At 45.0% G+C, this 27,764-nt stretch overlaps 1 protein-coding gene across 3 annotated transcripts in view; it reads right to left on the bottom strand.

Moving 5' to 3' along the window:
* ATP9B (ATPase phospholipid transporting 9B) overlaps positions 1 to 27,764 on the bottom strand; it is a 313,712-nt gene that overhangs the window by 15,806 nt on the left and 270,142 nt on the right. For 2 of the 3 annotated variants that reach the window (XM_006128867.5, XM_006128868.5), the window contains exons 17-25: positions 24,256 to 24,348; positions 19,993 to 20,076; positions 18,073 to 18,243; positions 11,734 to 11,832; positions 4,167 to 4,256; positions 3,510 to 3,654; positions 3,121 to 3,185; positions 2,009 to 2,164; positions 1,774 to 1,838 (exon numbers count right to left, since the gene is read on the bottom strand). In XM_006128867.5, the coding sequence (XP_006128929.1) occupies positions 1,774 to 1,838; positions 2,009 to 2,164; positions 3,121 to 3,185; positions 3,510 to 3,654; positions 4,167 to 4,256; positions 11,734 to 11,832; positions 18,073 to 18,243; positions 19,993 to 20,076; positions 24,256 to 24,348 (968 nt within the window). Of the gene's footprint in view, positions 1 to 1,773; positions 1,839 to 2,008; positions 2,165 to 3,120; positions 3,186 to 3,509; positions 3,655 to 4,166; positions 4,257 to 11,733; positions 11,833 to 18,072; positions 18,268 to 19,992; positions 20,077 to 24,255; positions 24,349 to 27,764 lie in introns of all 3 variants that reach the window. The other variant, XM_075921103.2, reaches the window with a different exon arrangement.

Here is a 27,764-nt window from a genome sequence, read left to right as displayed (position 1 = left end):
GGTTCCTGGGTATTAATGGATAATCCAGTAGCTGCAGAGTAACAGGCAAACCTATGTGCTGTAGCGATTGCCAACAAAAGGGTCAAAGTGATTGTCAAGAAACAAAGGTAGGCCTAGATATATACCTTATGTGAAATCTAGGCACGGTTTCTTTAGCACTTCTCTCGCCTATACCTGACCTACCTTTTTTCCTTACAAATGCAATTAAAAGAAATATACACACACTGGGAAGACACAAGATCCTCCATCAACAGAGCTTCCAGCTTGAGCGGGGATGTAATCCATTCACCCCATGCAAAGCTCAAGGTGTGGGTGGGGGAAGATTGTACCTCTCTCCATGGTGAGTGGCCCTCAGCAGACTTCTATCTCTCCCACTCTGCCCATGCAAGTGAATGGGGCGCTAAAGCAGAGGCTACCAAGATTGGAAAGGGGCTAGGAGGCTCCCAGGAACTTCAGCAGGCACCCTGCCAGGTAGTAACTCACAGCAGCCCCTGGCTGGGTGGCTGAGACACTCACCTTGCTTCAGCCCCACATGCTGGGCTGCTATCAACCTATGCCCGGAGTCTGGACACCCATAGGAGAGCTGTATGTAACCTTCCAACTTTTAACCTACTTTTAAATTTTAAGTGCCTCTAAGCACATGCCTACTGTGCCTAGCTGGAAATCTTGCTCTAGTCATAGGCTGCAGTGAACATGGCCACCAAGGAGAAGAAATGAAAAGCACAAGAGTTAGTCATTTGCTGGACTAGAGGAATCATATGGTTCTCATGTACTGAAGGCCACCAAAGAAAACAATTGGCAATGAGATTACATTGACCTTTCTGCACGTCTCCATAGGAAGGCAACATCAGAAGTTATGAATAACTTAAAAGATTTAAAAACACAAGCACTCCAAAATCACTTTGAATTCAGGCCAAGATTTTCAAGATCAAGAGCTTATAGTTAAACTTCTAAATCTATACTGATGCACATAAATCTAAATATGTCATATGCTACGTAAAAGGACTTGTTGCAGCAACATTTTGAGGAGTTCTGCATTACAACTGCACAGGATCCAATCATGCCTGAACCTGAGCTGTGACTTGAGCATGTGATCTCCTGTACAGTGCTTTGAGGCCTTCAGATACTCCACAAGCAAAAGGTATAAAGCAATGATTTCGGTCAGGTAAAGCACTGTGTTTTCACCCCACTTATACTTGTAAATTTCAAATGTGGGCAGCAGAACAGAGTACATACAGTCCAGCCTCAGAAAGATCTTTTACGGTGGAAAAAGTGGAAAACTGGAAACTGATGATGGAAAAAGGTCCACAGGAAAAAACGTGTGTTACATTCAGTTACAACTGAGGTGCTTCACTAAGCTGGATATGCCCAGTTATGTGCAGCTCACTTGTTTTTGCAGTTGCCATAATGTAGGCATTTGGATCAGCGGCTTTGATGTTGAAATCAAATTAGTTTTTTTTACTTTTACTCATACACCTTAGTATTTGGGATTTTTTTTCTTAAAGGATTAGTTTTATTTCTACAAGGCATTGCCAATGGGATACCTGGTATCTTGTGCTACTTTTGAGAGTTTCAGCACTGAGGAGTGGTAAAGGAGGTTGGTTGCTCTGTGACCCTCTGCTAAATGGATGGTGTTTTGAACATACAAGTACCTGTTAGCTTGTCAATCACAAATGCAAGAAAAACGTGGCAAAAACTAGTATTTTCTTTAAAAAAATGAAATTATACTGAAATAAATGTTACCTGGTATTAGAACTATTGACTGTAACTTACCCTACCATTAGGAATCCCTGGTACAAAGGGATAGAAGCAAAATAGAAGACTGAAGAAAATACAGCCTTGAAAAAAAGAACACATTTTAAAACTATTAGTTGCTTTATAACAATTCCTCTCCAAGCAATGCAATTAACTACAACTCAAATTAAATTATTAATTTTAAAACTTTCACAATAAATATTTTTACCTGCAATGACATATCGGCATTATAGAAACAGAAAAGACTGAATACCTGCATAGTTGAAATAATAAGGCCCCTGTGCATGACAAATTGACCAAGTGCTGCTGATCTTTTGTAACTATTTCGACCATGAACCATCAGCAGCCTTCCAATGTGTTTAAATTGTGTGATAGAAAAGTCAGCTGCCAGGGAAGCTTGTTTTCCCTCCTAAAGCAAAAACAAAATACATGTTAAAAGTATTACATTCCATGCAAAATAGGATCTTGGAAAGTGTCTCAACAGATTAATAATAAACCAAAAAATCCAGATTTCAAAATTATAAGCAGCAATTTGTAACTTCAAAAATTACTCCTGTATTATAATAGATAAGGTTAAGATTCTGTCACTTAGTAGACATCAGAGACAGGCTGTAGTCTATAAACAAAAATTCATGGAAGCCAATGACCTGTGCCTAACTTTTACTAAAGATATGCTGAAGGAGGGAGAGACTAACAGTGGGGGCACTGCTCAGTCGTTTTTGGGGGCCACCGCTCCGCCCATGGGGCTGGTCATTTTCTACTGCTCTGGCAGCCCCAGGACTTGCCATTGTCACTGCTCCTGCAGCAGGGGCTGACCTAACCCTCCCCTTCGGGTGTTCAGCTCTGTTGCTGCTGTTTCGGCAGCGACAGTTGCACCAGCCCTGCCATCGCAGAAATCATGGAAGTCTTGGAAAAAAATCACTGAGTCTGTCATCTCCACATGATCTTAATAGCAAAGCATCTTAATGATCAGCATTACGATGTATTTAATTGAAGATATAAACAACAGTATATTGAATACTCTGAACAGTCACTGACGACTGCTGCAGATATACAATCACCTAAGCCTGACTTTTTTTCAGTGTAACATATGTACAAAATTACTTACAAGGATTGTGCTTTTCTTAATCGTTTCTACTTACAAGATAAGAAAAAAGACTATAGCTAAGAAAATATTAATACATAGATTTTCTGACATTTCTCTTAAATACTTAAACAACTATTTATATTACATTGAAAAGTGTGAACTATACCAATGTCTTCACTATCAGGCTGCAGCATAATTACAATTTAAAAAGAAAGCTCATAGTACAATACTATTGAAATCACATGTAGGATTATGTACATGAAAATAGATCAAGTTACCTTGCCTTCGATTCCAATTCCACAATCTGCTGCTTGGATCATGCTGACATCATTTCCTCCATCACCTGGAAAATGCCATTGCAATATGCAGTTATTCAAACTCTTTCCCTCTCTTTAGGCACTTTTTAGTAATGTAGTATCATTAAGTTCTTGCAATTTGAACGCAGATTAAAATAAATATAATGTCAATGATCAAGATATATTTGTTTGAACATTTTTTTAAAAACTTTTCAATGGATCATCTTTTACTGTAAAGAAACTGTAATATTTGGAAGTGAAATACTTTGAAATGCTGAGCTATAACCAGCATTTATTTCTCACTATTGCCATCTACTGTCCAAATTTATCCAGTTCTTGTTATTTTGAATGAAACTAGGTCTGGCACTCACCTATAGCACATGTTCGTTTTCCAGTGTGGTGCTGTAACAGTTTCACAATATGAGCTTTCTGGGTGGGTGAACATCGGCAGCAAACGACAGCAGGGCATTGGCATGCCAGCTCTACAAATTCATGCTCATAGTACTTCAGACAAACCTATGGAAATCAACATATTTCATCCTATTTGATCTTCTGTTCTTAATTATGACAAGAATCACAATATAGGTTCATTTCACTAATAGAGACACTTGAATGAAAAGGAAATCCCTCCTTCTGCTATCATTTTGCTTGAGTGACAGCAACAAAATAATTTTACTCACATTCCCTGGACCTTGATTTTTTTTTATTGTAAACTATCACTCTTAGAGATGTTTCATTAGTGCTAATACGAGACACAAAATTCCAAATATTCACAGTACCAAATCATATTGTTTACACATTTCATTAATGTAAACCTGGCTTAAGCAATTGCCAATAAAACAATAAGGTTTGGTTTTCTAGTATAGGTGTTCTTGATTTATGGCTTAAACACAACAGCAATCCTGACAATGGTTTAAAGAACAGAGGTAATTTTCGAAACATTTTAAAATAACAGAGTATAAACAACCCTTTCCTTTTCATATGAAATTGTGCAACCAAATTACTTTTGATAGAAGTTGAGGTCATACCTCTAGAGAGTCTCCAGATATCACTAAAGCGCAGTCATGCTTCCTTCTAAAAGCATTAAGTTCTAAGTGAGCTTCTCCTCGACTTGTTACCTTCAATAAAAATACACAATCAAAATTAAAAAAATGGTTAAATAAGTTTGAATTGAAATATCAGAGAAACTATTTAGAGAAACCAAGACCAAAAAAACCCTGATCTTCAAAGTGTTGTACCCCAGGGTATGTCTACATTACAGCGCTAATTCGAACTAACTTATTCAAATTCGTTAATTCGAAATAAGCTAATTCGAAACAACACATTGAAACCCAATTTGAATTAGTGTTTTGCTAATTCGAAATAGCGTGTCCACACTGATTGGATGCTGGGTCGCATTTAAGGGCAGCTGAAACCGGTTCCGGCAGGGCATCAGGTCAGTAGTTGCTTTGTGTGGCTGCTGTCTGAGGCTCGTGCTTAAAGGGACCTCCTGGACAGCCGGTTCTCAGCCTACCTCGCAGAGGGACATCAAAGCGTTTTCCTCTCTGTCTGCCTGTGTCGGTGGTTCCCATTGGGGACGCCGCCACAGTTGGCACCATGGAGCCAGAGCTTGCTGCTGCAAGCCTCCCTGGGGGCCGTGGAGGAGCCGCAGCAGCGTCCGGACGCCAGCGTGCCCCGCCGCATCTGGCGTCTGGACACCAGCAGCAACTGGTGGTACCGCATCGTCCTGGAGCACTGGGGAGACCAACAGTGGACCCAGAACTTCAGGATGAAGGAGGACACCTTCCTGGAGCTCTACGAGTGGCTTGCCCCTGCTCTGCGGCGATGGGACACTTGCATGAGGCCCGCCATCCCCGTCCAGAAGCGTGTGGCCATCGCCCTGTGGAAGCTCTCCACGCCGGACAGCTACCGATCTGTCAGGAACCAGTTCAGTGTGGGGAAATCCACCGTCAGAGCAGTGCTCATGCAGGTACGGCACTCACCGGCCACTGGGCCGGGGGGGAGGAGGGCTGCAAGGAGGGGATGGACTGCCCCAGGGAAAATGGGGGGGCAGGAGGCGGCAAAAGTGCCTCACACGGGAGGGTTTGGTCTGTCCCGGCTGTACTACATGCCGCCCGCGGGGGTTGCTTCCAGGAGTGGGGCGCGGGGCAGTGCCAGGGAATGAACACTCCCAGCCACCCGGGCGCCCCAGCGATTCACAGTTTGCTGTCTCTCTCTGCAGGTGGTCAAGGCCATCAACCAGGTGCTGCTCCGTAGCGTGGTCCGCCACGCCGACCCAGCTGTGGTCATCCAGGGGTTCAGCGCCCTCAGGTTCCCCAACTGTGGGGGCCATCGGCGGGATGCACATCCCCATCCGTGCCCCGGAACACTAGGCCTTCCAGTACATCAACCGCAAGGGGTACTTCTCTGTCCTCCTGCAGGCTGTGTCTGACCACCGGGGCCAGTTCACGGACATTAATGTGGGCTGGTCCAGCAAGGCACACGACGCCAGGCTGTTCTGCAACTCCTCCGTGTGCCAGAGGCTGCATGCCGGGACCTTCTTCCCCAACTGCCACATCAGGGTCGGGGATGTGGACATGCCCGTCTGCCTAGTAGGGGATGCTGCCTACCCCCTACGGCACTGGCTCATGAAGCCCTCTACGGGACACCTCAACCCCTCCCGGCAGGCCTTCAATGCCAGGCTCACCAGGGCCCGCATTGTGGTCGAGGGGGCCTTTAGCTGACTGAAAGCCCGATTTAGGTGCCTCCTCACCCGCCTCGACCTCGCCGAGCACAATATCCCTCTCGTGGTGGCAGCATGTTGTGTGCCGCACAATTTATTTGAGCGGAAGGGGGAGGCTTTCCTGCCAGCCTGGATGGCTGAGGCTGAGCACGTGGCTGGCCAGTACGCGCAGCCCCGCACTGCCGCCGTCCGGGAGGCCCAATGAGGGGCCGCCCTGTGGGAGAGCTTTCAGGTGGAGGACTGAACTCTCCCTGCATGCCCCACTGGGGCCTTCTTCCACCCTCCCCTCCTTCCCCTTTCCCCTCCCTAACTCCCCTTTCTAATGTAAAATAAAAACACCTGTTTTGCCAAAAAACCTCTCTTTATTGTACATAACTGGGGTGGAGGGAAGGAGGAATGATGGTGGGAGAGAGGAGGGGGAAACCTGGGAGGAAGGAGCTGGAAGGGGGAGGAAAGGGAGGGAAAGCTCAAGATTGGGGGTCCTGCTGGCTCTCCCGTCTCACAGCACTGCGGGTGAGGGAGCGTCGGGGGGGGAGTGGGTGTGGCGGGTGGGGCAGGGTGTGCGGAGGAAGCGGGAGGGGGAGTAGAGGTGGGAGGAGGAGCGACAGCTGAGGTGGTCGCAGGGGCTGGAGCAGGAGGAGGCAGGAACCTGTCCACCAAGGTCTGGAGGTGACCTCGGAGGGCACGGCTCTGCTCCTCCAGCGTCTCCAAGCTCCGCTGCCGCAGCCGCAGGTCCTCATGGACCCAGTAGTCCTGGGTGCAGAGCTGATGCTCCAGTAGCCGGAGATGCTGCCGCTGGTAGTTCTCCAGGTTCCTGGTGCGCCTGCTGGCCCGGATGCGGGTGGCTGTTGCAGGCAGAGTGGTGCACCCTTCAGTCCCAGGTGCTGCGGCTGTGGTGAAACAAGAGCAGTGGTCAGTTCTCTCTGGGGACACAGTGGGTGAAACCCAGCCCCCCTCTGCAGGGTGAGGTCGGCGTGTGGGGAACGGGCCAGGGGCCCCTGCATGACACCCAGCTGCTGCTCCATGGTGGGCAAGGCCCAGGCGCACGGTACCTGGGCTCCCTCGCCCCCCACCCCCCATACACATAAGAGGAGCATGATGGCACTCACATGTGGAGCCCTCCCCGGCCTCGGACGACACAGCCGATGTGCTCTGTGGGGTGCCTCAGAGGTCCTGGGTTCTGGGCAGGCTCCTGACTCTTGGCATCCTCCTCCTCCTCCTCTGTGTCAGGGATGGGTCCCTCTGCCCTGGGGTCGATCACCACCCGGGAGGCATGGACTGTGTGAGCCCCCAGAATGCAATCCAGGGTCTCGTAATAAGGGCATGCCTCTGGGTCGGCCCCTGGCTGGGAGGCCCTGCAGTAGGCCTGCCACAGGTCCTTGATGCAGCGGATCTGCTCCTGGGTCTGCATGTGGCCTCTGGTGGCCAGGCTGGCATCCATGCGGCTGTAGACGGCCGCGTTCCTGTGCCTAGTGCGAAGATCGTGGATGTTGGAGGCCTCCCCCCAAACCTTAATGAGGTCCACGATCTCCGTACTAGACCAGGTGGGCACTGGCCTTTTGCAACCCCGGGCAGGCTCCTGTGAGCCACCAGCCTAGTCCGGGGAAGAGGCTGAGGACTGGGTGGTAGCGGGTGGCTGGCTCATGTTGTGCCAAGTGCAGGGTCTGCTGGCTGGGTGCTGGCAGGATTGCAACTGGCACATGCACTGTAGCCAGACCGTGCCCCTTTAAGGGCTCCGGGGCTGGGAGGGGGGCAGAAGAGTTCCCCTGGTTTGGCCCAGAGTGGCCACCAGAGCAAGCTGGGAAGGGCTAACCTCCAACTAGTTCGAATTAAGTGGCTACACAGCCCTTAATTCGAACTACTTAATTCGAACTAGGTGATACTCCTTGTAGAATGAGGTTTATCTAGTTCGAATTAAGTGCTCCGCTATTTCGAATTAAATTCGAAATAGCGGTTTGCATGTGTAGCACCTATGAAAGTTAATTCGAAGTAATGGCTGTTAGTTCGAATTAACTTTGTAGTGTAGACATACACCCTGTGAGTGTCTCTTTCCCATCTTGTGTGAAAGAACTAAGATGTGAAAGCAGTTTTCATGAGGCAAATTTGTGCAAGCAGTGCCTCACCAAAGTGTATCAAGGATGCACAAATTATGCATATAAAATCTCTTCAAACCTTTATTTGGGATTAAGTCATTCAGGTTTGGTAATTCTTGATAAACGCTCTAATTTACAAAAATGACATTGTTCAATTATGAATATAGAAAAATATGATGTGGCTACTTTAGTGGTTCTATTAATTTGGATGAGAAAAAGTAAAACCCTAAAAAGTTCAAGAGGCACAGGAATACAATTATTGGTATTAATCCTTTTAGAAACTTGCAATTGATAAAGTTTTCCTAAGTATGCAATACAAAGACTAATTTGGGTATGAATAAGTACCATGGAGTCATATAATACACACAAATCATGACCTATTCCTGGGGTCAGAGAATATCATTATACAGTAACGTATTTCACATAATATATTACAATATGTAATCGGATTTGTGACATGCAATATGAGCACACAATATAATTTTGAAAGGACCACATTAGAATACTGAACTTGCAACATTTACAGGCAGTCCCCGGGTTACGTACAAGATAGGGACTGTAGGTTTGTTCTTAAGTTGAATTTGTATGTAAGTCGGAACTGGCTCCAGATTCAGCTGCTGCCACTGAAACTGACCAGGGGCTGACTACAGGAAGCCAGAGGCAGAGTTGCTCTGCCCCCAGCTTCCTGGAATCAGCCTGACCAGTTTCAACAGCTGCTGAATCTGGAGCCTGGGACAGAACAGCTGGGGCGCTGCCCGGTAGGTTCCCACAGGACCAACCCGGCAGCACCCCAGCTGCTCTACCCGAGGCATCCCGCAACAAAAGCTTGGTCTGCTGGGGGGGGGGGGGGCGCACTAGCTGCGCCCCCTCCCTCGCCAGCAGACCAGGGAGACCCGAGCCAAGCCGCATAGGCGGAGGGACCCCGCTGCCCATGCGGCTTTGCTCCTGTCTCCCTGGGGCGCTGGGGGGAGTCCCCCCAAGCACACCAGGGAGACCTGAGCAAAGCCGCACAGGCGGAGGGACCCCGCCGCCCGTGTGGCTTTGCTCCTGTCTCCCTGGTCTGCTGGGGGGGGTCCAGCAAAGCCGCTGGACCCCCCCAGCAGACGAGGGACACCCAAGCAAAGCTGCCCAGGCGGCGGCTTTGCTCGGGTGTCCCTGGTCTGCTGGGGGGGTCCAGCGGCTTTGCTGGACCCCCTCCAGCAGACCAGGGAGACCGGGAGAAGCTTTTCTCGCCCCGGAGGACACAGGTGGTGACCCGCCGCCCATGAGCTCCGGGGCGAGAAAAGCCCCATTTGTAAGTGCGGATCCGACATAAGTCGGATCCGCGTAAGTCTGGGACTGCCTGTACAATATAACCATATTCAAATGTACTAATATAATTATAAATATAAAATGTTAACTTTCAAGTAGACTTTTTCTGAACTATCACATACAAAATGCAGTTATTAGTGTAAAACAAAATTTCTAAACTGTTTCACTTGTGATTTGGGTCCTTTTAACAGAAATTGGTCAAATCAAATTTAAAATGGATGGGTCCTTTGTTTCCTTTGCTCCCATTTTCCCCCGATATTAGTTGGGCCCTGGGTCTAGTCGGCCCACAAGGCTGGGGGAGGGGCTTTGAGAAGTGCGTGGGCTGATGCCTGCCCATTCCAGGGCTTCAGATAGGAAAATGGATGAGCCTAAACAGGTTTTTAATTCAGTTGGGGGCTAACACTGTTCTTGGTCTAAGACAGACACAATCAAAGGCTGTAAGTCTTGAACCTGTCTCTCCAACAGTAGGAACTCTAGGTCTGGGTCCTGTTAGCATACAGCACTTTGTATTGGATTAATTGCATACAGAGATCTGCAAGGATATTATGATGCAATTCAACAGCATGGTCCGAAAATACAAATATGGAATTATTTCTCCTTCCTTTCTAAGTTAAGTGTGTTTTGGGGAGGGTGAGGAAGGAAGAGAACCTAGCTCCTATTCTGTCTGGCACCAGGGACTGGGACCCACTATTGTGTCTAGCCATGGACATACCATATTTTTGTGATTTTTCAGGTTCCTCCAAAATTGATTATGTTCAACTTAATATTGACTTGAATTGCCAGTCAGATTTAAGTACTGTAATATGCTAAAAGCTTTTTTGTTAAAACTTGTTGTAATGGCATAGACAAGACAGAAAATACATTTATATAGAATTCTAACTAATTTAAAACTTCATGTATTCTAAATTAATAGTTCCAAGTTGATCTCATATTACTAATCTAAATAATGAAAATAATAATCTAACAAACTAAATAGATGTTATTCAGGAAGACTTAATTTGCAGTATAACAACTGGAAAGGTCAACAAAAATTGATCTGAAGTTTTATCAGAAGAATTAATAATTTAATTGCAAATAGGAGTCTGCAGGGCCTAATTTCCCATTCTGATGCTTCATAAGAACTGAAATTTACATGTAAATTATATTGAAATAATTATTTCTGTAGGTGCAAGTGGCTCATTTAGAACAAACAGACATTATATGTCTGATCACACACCATAAATCAAGGCTTAGGGAATCTATTTTTGTTTTAATTCAATACAGTTGAAGTTATTAAAATATAACAAAATTTATATAAATACAGATATTAAGTTTGATTTCTATAATTTTTTTTAAAGAGACAAATAAGAAAATACAAGTATTTAATTTGAAGAGTGTAGAACACTAACACGTCTGGTTTTCTGCTTTTAGTATGAACCCTTGTTCTACAGAAGAAATGTGTTTGGACTCTCGCTTTTATCTGTAATTCAGGAGTAACTCAGTGGAAGTCAATAGAGTTATACTACTGTAAAACCAGTACTCTAGGACTAGGAACATTAAATTTAGATTAATTAACTAATTGAATAGTTGATGGGATTTTCATCGACTATTTGATTAGTGTATAAGGGCACCTCCTCCTTTGAACTGTAGCAAGAAGCGAAAGCCCCACAGGGAGCGTGGGGCTTCCTTTTGTAATGTACAAGAGGTCCAGTGGGGTTTTCATACATTTCAAAAGCAGAAGCCCCGCAGGGAATGGGGGGCCAACGGGGATGAATCTCCGTTGGCCCCGCGCTCCCTATGGCGCCTCAGCCTTTGAAATATACAAGAGCCTTGGTGGGGCACTTGTATATTTCAAAAGGAAGCCCCACAGGGAGCGCAGGGCCAGCGGGGAGTCCTCTGCTGCCTCCCGCTCACTGCAGGGCTTCTGCTTTTGAAATGTACAAGAGCCCTGGTAAGGCTCTTGTACTTTTCAAAAGCAGAATCACATCAGAAGCAGTGCAAGTGGAGACTGCTTCAATCTCTGCTTGCACCGTTTCCGCTGCCCCTGTCCCCCATGGAGATAGTGCTGGGGAGGAACCGGCTTTTAAGCCGGCTCTCCTCAGGACCGGCTCCTGCTCCCTTCCTCCTTGCTGCCTCTCTCTTATAGAGGGAGCAGAGAGGGAGGGGGAAGTGGCTAGTTGTATCACTAGTCAACTAGTCTCTTCCATCCCTAACTAGGACAAGAAGTCCTTTGTGTACCACCTGGAAGAAGATTCTTTAATGATGTACGTAATACTTTATAATCTACCATCTTTAGTCACCAACTTAAAATACAGTTTCTATGGAATTGTAATATGACTTCCATAACAACAGCACATTGACTTAGTATAACCAATCCTATTAATTGTTAATTTGATATTCATGGGGTAACAATGGCCATGTGTTAGGCAGCATGTATTTCACTCTATTTGATGAGGCCAGTCTTAAAATACTATCGGGAATTATACTTACGGGTCTGAAAATATGAATATCTTGGGTTCTAGATACCAAGTGGGAACTTTTTGCAATACAAGTAGCTGTCTCCAGTTTATCTCCTGTTAACATCCATATCTGCAAAAGAATTTTAGGGTTAATTCTGCTGAACATTAGCTCGGTTCTCAAAAGCTGAATGATATCCATTTCTTAGTCTACTGCTCTGTTGAATCTGATAACCAGGAGAATGCACTGGCTGCACACCTTTAAATGAAAGAAAGTAACAGACATATTTTCACGACAATTGCACACAAAGGATGAGATTATATGGTGTCCCCATTTAGGCACAGCATAAACTCAGTTCAGGGGGAAAAGGAGGTGGATGGATTATGGAGATTTAAACCACTTTTGCATTTGCCCAGTCTGGGGATGTTCCAAGAACTGGACATGCTCCTTGACCTAAATTATAGCAGACTCTTGGTGCTGACCCATGGGCTACAGCATTACTTAAAATCTCTGGCACACATACAGTGGCACTGCTCTCAACATATCCCTGCTGCTCTCCACCCTTCTATTGGGGCTTTTGAGGAGGCTTTGGTGGTAGCCTTATGTCTCTTCCACAGTTCCTGTGCAGGAAGACTATTCCCTCCCCTCCAGATTGCTGTTTAGTTTTCTTAATCTAATTGGCTGGAACCAGCATGAGGAAATCATCCAGAATACATTGGGCACTATACAGTTACATGGGAACAACCCAGACACTTACAATTTGAAAGACTATAGTTACAGATACAAAATACAATTAAAATGTCAGTTAGGATTGGCACATATTTTGTTGTTTTTCTTTTCTTTATGTTTACTATCTATCCCCTCTGCTCCTCTACTTAGCTGATGCCAGCTATTCTTAAAATATAAACCATCTCCCCCCAAACAGCAAGGGGAAAAGAGAGAAGAGGCGATGGAGAGACAAAGGAGGAAAAGTTGGCGAGTTGAGCGAGTCAGAGAGACTGTGATGCAGAAAGCAGAAGGGAGACTGAAGCAAACAATCAGCAGAAAGTAAAGACCCTCTCTGATGTGAAGGATGAATTACTTCATGGGTATAAAGGGGAAGAGAAGTCTTCAACTAGGACATGTTGGATTTGTGTAGTGACAAGGGGTCCTGCCCACACCTTAAGCCCTGCTCTATTGCTCCAAGCTATCTGGCTTACAGTGTCTATAGATCAGGCCCACCTCTAGGAAGTGCTGCTTTTACTATACCAGTCCATATACTTTAGTTTGGGTGGAATCTGCTGAAGTCTGGTGTTCCCAGAGTACACCCATGCAGCCAAATAGGCTGGGATCATTGTGCAGACACACAAGGGGAAAAGGGCTGTTTTCCCTTCGCTCCCTTGAGAGAATCAACTTGACACCATTTATGAGAAGAATAGCTGGGAGTAGTGGAAGGCAGGGAGCTCCATGGAAGCCTACTGAGTAATAGAGGGGAGGCTTCTGAGTAATAGAGGGGAGGGCGTATAAGCCACTAGACACAGAACCAGCAGCTGAGATGCTGCAAGAAGGAAACAGCAAAACGAGAGCATGCTGTGGGGGAGGGAACTCATATATCTATCTATCTAAGAACACAAGTGGTGGTCTCTGCAGATCGCAATGAGGATCCGTTGGAGAGCTGCAGCCAGATTAATTACTGTGACCTTCAGGTTGCAGACATACAGGGCAGGTTCTCCTTTGGCAGAGGGTTTGGTTCCCTGACAAACTGGAATTGCACTAAATAACTTAAAGACAAATGTTGTACCAATCCCGAAGAAAAGAGATTCTGTGGGTCTAAATAATTAGAGGAGTAAGCTCACCATTAATAACAGAAAAAAAATTATGATGAAAATAATTGTCCACAGCGTAAAGCAAGTTTAAGAGGAAGTAGCAGAGAAGGAATAATATGGCTTTAGATCACAAGCCAACATCTGATGGAAAAAATGAGAATGTGTATGAAAGGTGTTTGTTGCATTCATTGACTTCAAAACGGCATTTGTTTTGGTTTGGAGGGAAGCATTATGGAAAATACTAAATCACATGTAATTCTTGCAATTATAGAAGTTATATACAGTAAAACTCCAGTGGTCCGGCATCCAATGGTCCAGCACTCCTGATGGTCCGGCACCATCTGGAACCCGGAAGTGCTGGATAATTGGTGCTGCTCTGCCCCCTGGCTTCTCCGATTCAGCCGCTGCTGAAACTGACCACCGGCTGACTCTGGGAACCCGGAGTCAACTGCTGGTTAGTTTCAGCAGCGGCTGAATCGGGGAAGCCAGGGGCAGAGCAGCTGGGGTGCTGCCAGGTTGGTCTCCTAGCGCTGCCCCTCGGCGCTGCAGGACCAACCTGGCAGCACCCCAGCTGCTCTGCCCCAGACTTCACCAAGTCAGCCGCTGCTGAAACTGACCAGCGGCTGACTTGGGGAAGCCAGGGGCAGAGCAGCTGGGGTGCTGCCAGGTTGGTCCCCTAGCGCCGCCCCTCGGAGCTGCGGGACCAACCTGGCAGCATCCCAGCTGCTCTGCCCCAGACTTCACCAAGTCAGCCGCTGCTGAAACTGACCAGCGGCTGACTTGGGGAAGCCCAGGGCAGAGCAGCTGGGGTGCTGCCGGGTTGGTCCTGCAGCATCGAGGGGCGCATCCCCCCCTCCACCCCAGACCCCTCACAGCCCCCTCTTCCAATAGTCCATCATATTTGATAATCCGGCACCTCCTGGGTCCTAAAGGTGCCATATTATCAGAAGTTTACTGTATGAAGATTCCTGTAGTGTTGTAAGAGGAGGCGGAAGACCGAGCAACCAGTTCAGGTCAAAGTCTAATGTAAAACAAGGTGGTGTTTCATCAAGTTTTTAAATTGAACATTAAGATTATTACATGAGTAGGAGAGCTTGACAGTGAACGATCAAAAGTTAAGCTCCTTAGCTTATGCAGATGACACTATATAACTGGGAGATCTGTTTGAATGAATGAAGATACTCTTTGTGGTAGTCAATATGGATTTAGAATAAAATGTCAAGATGGTTGCATCTTGGAAAAGTGACAATAAAAAGTATGCTGCAATACAGCAGCTGGGGAAGTCACAGAACAAGTAAAATCTTGTGTAATTAGGAAACTTGATCAGTGCGGATGATGCTAACGTTAAAGAAGATGTGTTTTAGCAATAAGTGCCACGTGCAAGTTAATGAAATTATGAACTTATAAACTTTGCATTTGGTACCAAGGTGAAAAATGTATTAAACCAACATACTAACAGTATTACTCTATCGTTTGGCAGCAGACATTGGGTATGTCTACACAGCATTTTGGAGTGAGTACCAGCACACCTTCCAATCCAAGTCAACAGACTTGGGCTAGCAGAACTCATGTTAGCATTCTGAAAAGACTGTATAGACAGCACTTTGAAGTTGTTGCTCATGACAGAGTTTGGATTTTGAAGCCTACTCTCTTCCCTAGGCTTTGGAGCCCAAGCTTCAGCCTGAGCTATAACTTCCAAGTGCTATTTTCAAAGCACTAGTATGAGCCCTGCTAGCCCAAGTCCACTGGCCTGAGCTCAGAAGCTCCTCCTGCTCCCTCCAAAATGCTCTGTAGACAAATACAAGATGGCTGGAAGTAGATGGGAGTTCTTCTGAAGATGAACATGGAAAGTGTAATGATTTTAAGACAATCAAAGAAGCTAGGAAACTAGAAGGTAAAACTCAGGGTACGTGATTGGCTGCAATCGAAAAGATTATGATGGTGGGAATTCTGTGAAATGTAAATAGTTATAGACTGCCAAAAGAAAAAAATGCAAACACAATCAAGGTCAGCTCAATCTAAAGGCTGACCAGTTAGCTGCCAGATGGTGGGATGTTGTACACAGGGACATGGCCAGGCTGTTGTTAACAGAGGAACAGGCTATGGACAGGAATGAATGGTGCTCCCCATGTCAGTGGTGCTCCCAATGTCAGTAAAAATGACTTGGGATTTGAAGTAGTAGTGGTGGTAGTAAAAAAGGAAAAACTCAAATTAGAACGTATTATTCCTATACAGGCAGTCCCTGGATTACGTACAAGTTAGGGACTGTAGGTTTGTTCTTAAGTTGAATCTGTATGTAAGTCGGAACTGGTGTCAGCCGCTGCTGAAACTGATCAGTTTCAACCGCGGCTGAATCTGGATGCCAGTTCTGACTTACATACAGATTCAACTTAAGAAACCCAGGCATCCCCAAGTCAGTTGCTGCTGAAACTGATCAGCGGCTGATTCCAGGAAGCCTGGGGCAGAGCAACTCTGCCTCAGGCTTCCTGTAGTCAGCCGCTGGTCAGTTTCAGCAGGGGCTGACTTGGGGACGCCTGGGGCAGAGCAGCTGGGGTGCTGCTGGGTTGCTCCAGTAGCGCGGCTCCTCGGCGCTACTGGAGCAACCCAGCAGCACCCCAGCTGCTCTGCCCCAGGCATCCTGATTCAGCCGCTGCTGAAACTGCCCAGCAGTGGCTGAATCAGGACGCCTGGGGCAGAGCAGTTGGGGTGCTGCCAGGTTGGCCTGGAGCGGCGCTGCGGGACCAACCCGGCAGCCCCCAGCTGCTCTACCCCAGGGGTAGGCAAGAAAAGCCTGGTCTGCTGGGGGAGGGGGCACTAGCTGCACCCCCCCCCCCAGCAGACCAGAGGGACAGGAGCAAAGCCGCGGAGCACGCCCGCAGGGGGACAGCCCGAGCGCGCCCGGGCTGTCCCGCTGCGGGCGTGCTCAGCGGCTTTGCTCTCCGTCTCCCTGGTCTGCAGGGAGACGGGGAGCAAAGCCGCGGAGCATGCGTGCCCGCGCTGTCCCGCTGCGGGCGTGATCCTCGGCTTTGCTCCTGTCCCCCTGGTTTGCTGGGGGCGGGGGGTCCAGCAAAGCCGCTGGACCCCCCCAGCAGACCAGGGGGACAGGAGCAAAGCCGCCGCCCGGGTTGCTTTGCTCGTTTGCCGGGAGCAAAGCCGCCCAGGCGGCGGCTTTGCTCGGGTGTCCCTGGTCTGCTGGGGGGGTCCAGTGGCTTTGCTAGACCCCCCCAGCAGACCAGGGGGACAGGAGCAAAGCCGCCCAGGCGGCGGGAGTCCCGCTGCCTGGGTGGCTTTGCTCGGGTGTCACTGGTCTGCTGGGGGGGTCCAACGGCTTTGCTGGACCCCCCCAGCAGACCAGGGAGACTGGGAGAAGTTTTTCGCACCCCGGAGGACACGGGTGGCGACCTGCCACCCATGAGCTTCGGGGCGAGAAAAGCCCCATTTGTAAGTGCGGATCCGACATAAGTCGGATCCGCGTAAGTCGGGGACTGCCTATACATATGTTCGTCAGTATGCAAGACACTGAAGTGCTAATTAATGTTATTGCAGGAACGCAATAGTAATTTATCTCAATTTTTGTAACAAATATAAAACTGACAATGCATCTGATTCAGTTTAACCAAGGCCAAGTCTGTACAAATGTCTTGGTACTCTTCTTCATAAGAGATATTATGTCAAAGACAGATGCAAAAGTGTGCTAGAAAGCAATATATTAGCACTAGAATGATAAAGATCCTTTTCCCTATAAGAAAGGGTTACCTGAGGTCAACTAGGAACACCTGACTCCAACTACCGGCTGCATTAATAAGAATGCTATGAGCAAGATGCAGGAAGTGATTCTTCCCCTCTACTTTGCGCTGATTAGGCCTCAACTGGAATATTATGACCAGTTCTGGGCACCACATTTCAGGAAAGATAAAGAAATTGGAGAAGGTCCAGAGAAGAGCAACAAAAATGATTAAAGGTCTAGAAAACATGAGTGATGAGGGATGACTGAAAGAACTTCCCACGGCTCCCCTTGGCTGCCACATGGCTCCATGGCTACAGTACTGGTAAATAAACAAAATGGAGCAGCCCGCTTACAGCTCTCTGAATGGATCTGCAGACCACTTTGAGAAACACTGATCTGGACGATGCTTGGTCCTGCCATTAGGGCAAGGGACTGGAGTTGATGACCTTTCAAAGTCCCTTCCAGTTCTAGTATTCTACGATTCTATGAAACTAGTGCAATTCTGACAGTGGTTTTATGATGTGAACACCTAAGTAGATCCACTAACTCTTGAGCATGAATGGCAAAATAATATTAGATAAATTCATCTCTTTGCACAGGCTGCTGAAGAGGTGGACACTTAAGGGGAATCAAATTTATGGAAGGAAAGGGGGTTTGTATTTTCTGCTTGCAGATCACTAATATTTGTTTTTGCAATTTACACCTACCGATTTGGGGGATTTGTTCTTTTTTATTCTGTACAAATCTAAATACTTATAAATACAATACTAAATAAATCTGTTTTGAAAAAATGCACATCCACAAAATGCTAATTGCTTTTTGCTAGTATGGATTTAATACCTTTATTCCTGCATTTCGTAGCATCTCCAGAGTTGGTCTAACATCTGCTTGCAGTTGATCCTCTACTCCAGTGAGGCACAGCAATTCCATTTCTCTTTCCAGACTCTCCACAACAGCAGCCACCTTAAGGGCTCTATCATGTATGCTTAACTTTGCTTGGTTATATCGATTCTGTTTTTGCACAAACACAAGCCCCTTATTTTAGGGAGAGTTTACTATCACTCAAAGAGAAAATAAATCTTCAGTTTGTCAGTATTTGTTGACAATGACAACGCATCATGCACCATGTTAAATGTATCTAAATATTTTAAATCCAAGAACTAGCAATTATGAAAAATAAAATCCACTGACCAATCAGTATATCAGTGCAAGTTTCCTAGCATGACACAGAGTGAATGAGCAGACTTTATAAAAAGCAGGCCTCATGACACCTAAGTAGTGATTGTCCTTGTCTTTCAGAACTAGTAGATTTTTATGTTATACCGACATTTTAAAATTAAATTTAAATTAGGATCTCTGAAGCTGTATAACCAGAGCCCTGCCATACCAATTTCACAACCATGTAAAATATGTCACAGATCATCTAATCAGCCTCCCCCAGGAAATCTGATCTTCCCTGCTGCTTGGAGCCGAGGATTCCTAGATGCTAGTCCAGCTGTTCTGGGGAGGGACAGGAGCTGTCTTCCATGGCTGCTCTTAGACAGCTCAGACAAACCTCCAAGAGCTGGGCTCAGGGCTACCATCCCCTCTCTACCACCATCCCTAGCTCCTACCAGCTCCAGATCCAGGTGCAGAGCTTTCGTTTGTGGTGGTTACAGATAGAGCAGTCTGAGTTCTGGGCTTCTGCCCCCTGCCATGCCATTTGGGGGTCAGGGCTGCCTGGGCTGGGGGTTTTCCAGGTGTCTGGCTTCCTCTCTCAGCGGCTCCTCCCAGGGCTGGGATTTGACTCGTCAGCTACTTCTGCACCCTCCTGCTTCAGCTAGAGTTCAGAACAGCCCTGACTCAGAGCTTCTGCACACACACAGCCTACCAAACCAGGTCAGCCCAGTTCAGAGCTTCCATCCTCTCCCTGCTCTGCTAGGACTTGAGGCTGCCTGAGCTTGAGTCTTCAACCCCACAGCTGCAGCTGGGGCTCAGTGCTTCTTCTCTCATGACTCCTGCAAGGGCTCAGAGTGGCCTGGTAGAGGCTTCAGCCATGGAGCTTCTTCTGGGGTTGGGGTATCCATTTTTTCGGGAGGAATCCTGTCCTAACCTGTCCCTACTGTGGACTAGCAGCTAGGAGCACCCACTCGGGGTGCTCCCAACAGCAGAGGGGAAATCCTACCCATCTCTACCTCTGGGGAAACCTCTAACTGCAGGAAGCTGGGAATACAGCACAGATGCCGTTCCACACTCCCAAATCCCATTTTGGTTCAGGACCTCTATGGTTACACCACTATGAAATTTCAGATGTAAACATCTGAAACCATGAAACTGACCATTTTGAAAACCCTCAGGCCATGAAATTGACCAAAATAGACAATGAATTTAGTAGGGCCCTAGGTATAACAATCATCCAATGGTATCCTAAACAAAACTATACAATATCATGTGAAAGAGATTTTGTCACGGAACGTCAAAAGCTATGATAAAATATCACAACATTTCTGTTTAAACACATTTGTTATTACCAATATTTTAAATCAGTGGTGGGCAACCTATGGCCTTCTGGGGCTTGTACTGTGGCCTGCAGATACCTGGTTGCCTCCTTCCCCTGGGTGCCTCTCGCACACCAAGATACCAGAGCCATCCCTGTTTAAATTAAAATTTGATTCTCAAGTCACCTTCATAGAATATAAATAGCGGTATTCTTTATAAAGTGCTTTGCTTTCTTTGAGCACAAGAGCTATGCCTGGAACACAGATTCCTCTATTTTCATACCTCAAAATCTTGGTATTGCTCTTCTGTTAATGACTTCTTGGAAACCACTAGAGTGCGCAATCCTTCGCGTGCCATGTTGCCACACTGGATAGATAAAAATACAAAAGACTAATGTAGGTAAAATAGCATGATATTCTGTACTACAGCTCAATGATTGGCATGTAGTACCTATGTTTACAGAGAGGAATTACAGACTAGTCAGCCTCACTTCAATACTTGGAATGATATTGGAACAAATTATTAAACAATCAGTTTTTAATCTCCTTTGCATCTATACTGCAGGGTTTAACTCAAAATAAACTATGCAAATTGAGCTATGTCAATTGCATAGATTATTTTGAAATAGCTTATTTTGAAATTGGGAGTGTCTACACAGCACTTATTTCGAAATAGAGCACTCTTCCGCTGACTTTCCTTACTGCTCGTACAGCAAGGGTTACAGGAGTTGGAGTAAGACGTTCTCCAGCTTGACAGTATTTTGACATTTTTCCGAAATTATTGCCTGCTATGTAGATGTGGACTACTAATAATGTTGCTGTATAGACTTACCGCTAGAGGATAAAATCTAGAAAAAAAATCATGCCAAAATTAACCTAATTTCCTTTTTTGACAAGGTTACAGGTCTAGGGGAGCAAAATCTACTAAAATATGAACTAATCACAGAAAGTACAATGAGCAAGGAATAGTATTCAGGACAAGATTAAGATTTATTGGGAGGTGGAAGAGTCTTGGTTTGAATGAAGTTGCTTCCATTAAAAAACTGAATCTGACACCATAAATAATTATAGGAATAACTAATCTCCCCCTTTCCTGCATATAACACATCCATCTACATACTCAGGGAGCTAAAGTGCAGACTGTCATTTGGACCACCCTCAAGAAAGTCACAAGACTTAGTACAGAGTTACAGGAATGTTAATTTGTCTTGCACCACAACAAGCCTTGTAGCTGCTTGGGCTTGATAGTGAGACTAGTTTCTTATGAGTATTCAGCATAGTGGTTTTAACCCAGTCTTATAAGTCCTTTATCTCATTTTTTTTTTCCTTTGCCAAGCTGAGACAAATAAGCAATTTGGATCCTTGTAGAGCACCAGACATTGAGAAAAGCATCTGATGCCATGCATGGCTCATGAACTCTTAGTTGAAAAGGAAATTCAAATCAGCTTTGATAAAAATGATATATTGTACATTAAAAACTGGCTAAGCGGCTGTGATGTAAATGGCAAAGTGCTGAATTGGAGGAAGGTGCCCCAAGAGTTATGCATGAATCAGTGTATAAAAAGTACTATTTCACATTTATATTCAAAATTTATGAAGGAATCAACGGGAAACAATTTACAATGGTATGACTGCAAAAAAGGCTAAGGTAAAGGGCTAAAATGTATATTTGGATAGATGAATATTAAAATGTGGAAGGTGAAGGAAAATATTAGTTAGGATGCATGTAAACGACAAGCAGGAAGGGATTATTGCATGTGATATGCAGAGCTATCAGTAGAAGTAATAAGATTCATCTTATTTTTTTTAAATGTAGTCAGAATATAAGATAAATCTTCCTGACAAAATGGCATTTTAGCCCAGTTTTTCTCCACTCTTGATAGTTAAGTTCCCCTTCAGGAAACTGAAGCCAATCATGCCTCCCTCAACTCTGTTTTCTGTTATAAGAGGCCTGCCTAAAATGGGCAGAATATATTGTTAAATGGGAAGCGACTGTCTAGGAAGGAGTACTGCAGAAAGGAATCTAGGGGTCACAAGCTAAATATGAGTCAACAGTGTAACACTGTTGGAAAAAAAGCAAACATAATTCTCGGCTACATTAACAGGAGTGTTGTGAGCAATACACGAGAAGTCATTCGGCCTCAGTTGGAGTATTGTGTCCTGTTCTGGGCACTACATTTCAAGATGTGGAGATATTGGAGAAGGTCCAGAGAAGAGCAACAAAAATGATTAAAGGTCTAGAAAACATGAGCTATGAGGAAAGACTGAAAGAAATGTGCTTGTTTAGTTTAGAAAAGAGAAGACTGAGAGGGGACATGACAACAGTTTTCAAGTATCTAAAAGGGTGATAAAAGGAGGAGGGAGAAAAATTGTTCTCCTTGGCCATTGATGATAGGACAAGAAGCAATGGGCTTAAATTGCAGCAAGGGAGATTTAGGTAGGACATTAGGGAAAACTTAACTATTAGGGTGGTTAAACTCTGGAATAAACTGCCTAGGGAGATTGTGGAATCTCATCACTGGAGGGCTGTGTCTACATTGGCCCCTATTCCGTAATAGGGATGCTAATGTAGCACTTTGGAATAGGAAAATCCACGGGGGATTTAAATATCCTCCGCGGCATTTGCATTAACATGGCTGCCGCTTTTTTCCGGCTTGTAGATAAGCCGGAGAAAAGCGCCAGTCTGGACGCGATCCTCCGGAAAATAAGCTCTTTTCCGGAGGATCTCTTATTCCTACTTGAAAATAGACAATAGAGTAGATAATGGCAGTAATGCAGAGTGGGTCTCTTAGAAAAAATAAGCACCGGGAGAGGCAGCAAGGACCATAGATGATGGGTGGAGGGAAGCTTGGTGAGTCTGTGGGGTTCAGAGGTGGTGGCAGAGGGATAGCAAAATGTGTGTCTGGCCACAGAACATTCTTGTTCTTGCTAGATGTACTACAGTAAACAGAATTTAACATTCCCCCATCTTTAACCATCATTAATGTGCTCCCAGTATTTACTCTTTTGGAATAACTAGGGACTGAATCAGGGGGTGGGGAGACCCCTCTCACTTTGGTTTTCCTAACTAAATGATAACACAGTATGCTATCATTAGTTAGGTCATTTGGATTCTTCCTGCTAATCTTTTTGACTGAAGTTTTAGCATTGATTAAAACAACTTTTTAGATGGTTAAAGCATATGCAATAGAGCTAAGGGTATGTCTAGACAATGCTATATTTTCGAAAGAGGATATGCAAATTCTGCAGGATCTCACTTCTTCCGCTCTCTCTTTAGAAAGTGAAAGTAGTCCGGGGACAGTTTTTTCGGAACCCCTCCCTTTTTGAAAAACCATGTAAACCTCATTTTTTAAGGAAGAGTGTTTTTTCAAAAAAGGGGTTCCCCCCAAAAACTGTGTCCAGACTACTTTCACTTTTGAAAGACCCGCTTTCGAAAGTGAGATCAGAAGATATGCAAATTCCCACAGAATTTGCATATCCTCTTTTGAAAATACAGCGTAGTCTAGACATAGCCTAAGACATGACTGTCAAGGAAATATGATTTCTCTGTAGCAAAAGCATTTCTTGCTGATCAAAACGATTACACCCTAAAAGGAATCTTAAAAAAAAAAAAAGCATACAACAACTGTCTTAATGAAAACCAAGCCTGATGCTGGCCTGTCTGGTGTAAAACACTTATTGATTTGACCTCATAATGTTAAATAAATTAAACAAGTATTTTACAATTAATTGTGTATCATTATCGCCAAAAGTAATTTTTATGACATTTTGTTAGGTCTTGAGGGAGTTTAATTTATTCATGTCCCTGATTAAATCAAACTGCCCTGAAGCAGATATTGATTCATATTGCCAATACCATTATGAACATAGATGGTGTGATCATTGTATTACCATATTGTCTGTATGCAGGGTCAGTTTAGGATGATTACTGGTGCCTAGTGCAGCAACACAGTGAAAAATATTTAAGCAGTTTTGAAATGCAGTCTGTAAATAAATATATACATAGAGCTAATATTACTAAAAATTATGTTTATATACACATGGTTAAGAAAATGTATTTCATTTTAGCTACATCCATGACAATATTTCAGGATTCCTAGCCAATTGTACAATTTAACAATAAAGAGACTAATAGGTGCTATATATAGAATATTTCTCAAAAATATTTAGGTTTTATGTGTATATTTGTTTTGGAAGGAATATGTTACCTAACAAACATGTTTTTAGTCTCAGGTCACTATGTTATTGAGCAAAACTATTACTTCTACTTTTCTTTCTGAGTTATACAAAATTTGTAAACAATTGCAATTCCTTAAAACCTATTCATGATACACTTAATTGCATTTCACAATTCATTATTGCTTTGATTCAGAATTTCTATTTCTGAACCTATTCCAATAACATCTGTGGTAAAGAAGACAATGTGGTTTCTCCTTCTGTTCTTTGCAAATGTCAGCTATAAAATATTTTTCCATGACAAAATAAAGTACTCAGACTTCTTTACTTAATTTTCTACTAAACATTGTTTCTCAATTATATTTGTTACCTCTTCTTCTAGCCAGTCATTGTACTGTACAATGGTGGACATTGCAACATCTGCACCTTTCATATAAAAAGTGATTTCCCCAGTAGATTCATCCTGGAATTTTAGAAAAACAGTAGAAGAAATATTTTGTCCATATTGTTTAAAACAAAATGACCACACTTTTAAAATAATCTGATCGTACTTTAATACAGTAAAATAAATTTGAAACAGCCAGTAGCAGTGATGATCTCCCTTTAGCATAAACCTACCACCTTTCATAAAAGTTGTCAAAATGCTTTACAAAAAGGTAGGCAAGTTTTATCACTCAATTTAATTAATTTTATCCATAAAATATGCACATCTTAGTCTGTAGGTGAAAACATACAATTAAAATCTACAAATTGATAGAGTGGATTGAATGAAACATCTATTACTCATCAATGTATATACTATGAAAAAGGCCCGAATTATGGACATCTAATTAAAACTCAAAAATTTCAAAAATAAATGAAGCCCTTAAAAACGGAAGCCATATACATCATCATAATCATTGTTATAAAATGTGGGATGGGTAAAGAGGAAAAACAGTTACTCACCTTTGTACTGTTGTTCTTTGAGGTGCGTGTGTGCCATGTGCATGGCTGCTGGAAAGTTTTTATCTAGCTGCTACTCATGCTACTTATTGGGTTAGCTGTGAAGCCCCCTCAAGTGACGCTGGTGTGACAACCTATATACGACCCTGCTGTAGCAACAGCTTCTCAGTTCCCTTTTTTGCTAGCTACTCAACAGCGGGGAAAGAGGGTGGGGGTATGAAATAGATATGAACAACACATCCCGAAAAAGAACAGTTACAAAGGTGAGTAACTGTTTTTACCTCGAGTGCTTACTTATGTGTCTTCCATTAGAGATGACTCACAAGTCTTATCCAGGAGGAGGGGTTGGAGTCAGAGTGTGGCTGACCCATGGACCGTGGAGTCAAAGGCTGCATCCTGTCTGAACTACTGCATGATTGTATAGTGCGACATGAAGGTATGCACTGAGGACCAAGTCGTGGCTCTGCAGAATTACTTGAGGGGCACATGATCCAGGAAAGCCTCTGAAGAAGCTTGCTCTTATATAGAGTGCCATGAGAGGCAGTGGGGAGACCTTAGAGAGATCATAACACAAGTGGATACACGTGTGAGGTGCACGATGCATTGCAAAGAGACAGGTAATCTCTTCACATGATCTGCCACCACTGGTTACTCTAACAGTGGGGAAAAGTTGTTGGGAGTTGCTTGGTCCAGTCAACGTAAAGCGAGTACACTCCTCACATCAAGGGAATTCAGGTGAGGCTTCAGGTAGAACATGGGGAGAAAAATGTCCTGCCCAGTGTGGAAACTGGAGCTAACTTTTGGAAGAAAGGCCTGGTAAGGTCAAAGCTGAACCCTGTCTTGTGGAAGACAGCCTACGGGGATTCTGACATCAGGGCGCAAAGCTCCCATACCTGCCAAGCAGAGGTAATCACAAGCAGAAAGGATACTTTCTATGAAAGGTAAAGCAGGGAGCACATGACTCGAGGCTCAAAGGAAGGACCTATGAGCGCTTCAGGGACATCAGGTAGTCCAGCTTCTGAAGTACAGAGGCAGATAGAGGGTCCAGACTGCACTGCAGGCTCCAACATGAAAAATACTTCCACTTCACAGAGTAAGTGAGACTAGTAGAGGACTTTCTGCTAATAAGGAGGACGTGCTGAACTTGCTATGAGCTGCTCAACTCAGCTGGGTTTAGTCACGAAGCTGATATATTGTGAGGTGGAGGGAGCAAAGGTCTGGATGGCAGAGGCACCCATGATGAGGTCTGGGAGCAGAGGAAGCAGAATAGGCAGTAGTACCCACAGCTCCAAGAGAGTGGGGTACCAGTGCTCCTGAGCCCATGCCAGGGCTATCAGGATAATATTCACACATCTCTGCAGAGGTGGAGGAGCACCTTGTGGACCAACAAGAATGGGAGAAACGCATACAGGAGGCCAGTATCCCACAGAATCAGGATGGCACAAAGAAGTTACTCACCTTCATGCAGTAACTATGTTCTTCAAGATGGATCCCTGTGGGTGCTCCACAGAGATGGTGTCGGGCTCATCCTGGCGCCACAGCTCGAAGTTTTCCAATAGCTGTGTTTAGCCGGGTTGCGCATGTGCGATCAATAGGTCGCTGTTTGCGCCCTTTGATTGTTGTGCGCACCCGGCTCCCCACTCAGTTCCTCCCACCGTTCGATATCTGGAAAGAGAGAAAAACAACTCTGGAACAGGGAGGAAGGGCAGGATGTGGAGCACCTACGGGGACCCATCTCAAAGAACCATAGTTACTTCATGAAGGTGAGTAACTTCTTCAAGTGCTCCCCGGGGTGCTCCACTGATGGGGACTATGTAGCAGTACCCCATTTTGCATTTCTGGAGTTAGGGTTTGTCAGTGACTGAAAGTACTGCTGAAGTCACTGAGGAATCTGCTGCCAACTGCTGCACTATTGCATAATGGTTCATAAAGGTCAAATTTGGGACCATGTGGCCACTCTGCAAATGTCCGGCAGTGAGACTCAGCAGACAAAGGCAGTGGATATTGCTACTGCCCTGGTGGTATGTGCTCTAGGTAAATCCTGAAGGGGCTTGTTGCGGATTGAGTAGCAGGTATTGATGCAAGAAACTATGATCTTCGAAACATGCTGGAAGAAGAACTGGTTGCTCTTGGAGTGGTCTGCTATGGATACTAGTAGGTGATCAGTTTTGCGCCAGTTCCACGTCCTGGGGATGTAAAAAGCTATAGTTCTACGTACATCCAGGGTGTGGAGTAGCAATGCTCGAGCGGAGGCATGTGGTTTTGGATAAAAGACCCGCAGAACGATAGATTCGTTCACATAAAATTGTGAAGAAACTTTAGGAATGAAAGTAGGATGAGTGCGTAACATAATCCGAGTCTCTGTTGAAAACTGTGAAGGGTGGTGTTTCCATTAGTGCTGTGAGTTCACTGACCCTATGGGCGGACAGAAGTGCTAATAGAAATACCACCTTCATGGTGAGCATGGATAGTGATGTTGTGACTAAAGGCTCAAAAGGCGGGTACATCAAGGTGTCTAGTACCAAGTCCAAGCTCCAAGAGGGGGGTTGGGGTCTTCGGAGAGGTTTGCTATTCCCTTAAGCAATCTCTTAGTCAGTGGATAAGCAAAGATTGAATGCCCGTTGATGGGTCCGTGAAAGACACTAATTGCAGATAAGTGCACTCTAAGAGTAGAGATAGAGAAACATGTTTGATCAAAGATTTTATGTATCGGTGAAGAGTATGGATTGATGTTGCTGTTATTACACCAAGCTGCGAATCTATTCCATTTTACCAAGTAAGTCTTCCTTGTAGATTCTCTTCTACTGTGCAAAAGAACCGCCTTCACCCCATCTGGGCAAAAGCGCTCCTCTATGTTGAACCAGCTAGAAGCCACACTGTCAAATGGAGGGTCTCCGGTCTCGGATGCAACAGGGAGCCGTGGCTCGGAGAGAGAAG

The sequence above is a fragment of the Pelodiscus sinensis genome, chromosome 2 (assembly GCF_052426305.1).
Source record: "Pelodiscus sinensis isolate ZL-2025 chromosome 2, ASM5242630v1, whole genome shotgun sequence".
NCBI classification, from domain to species: domain Eukaryota; kingdom Metazoa; phylum Chordata; order Testudines; family Trionychidae; genus Pelodiscus; species Pelodiscus sinensis.
The sequence above is the reverse complement of the archived record's forward strand: the minus strand, read 5'-3'. Positions and strand labels throughout refer to the sequence as shown.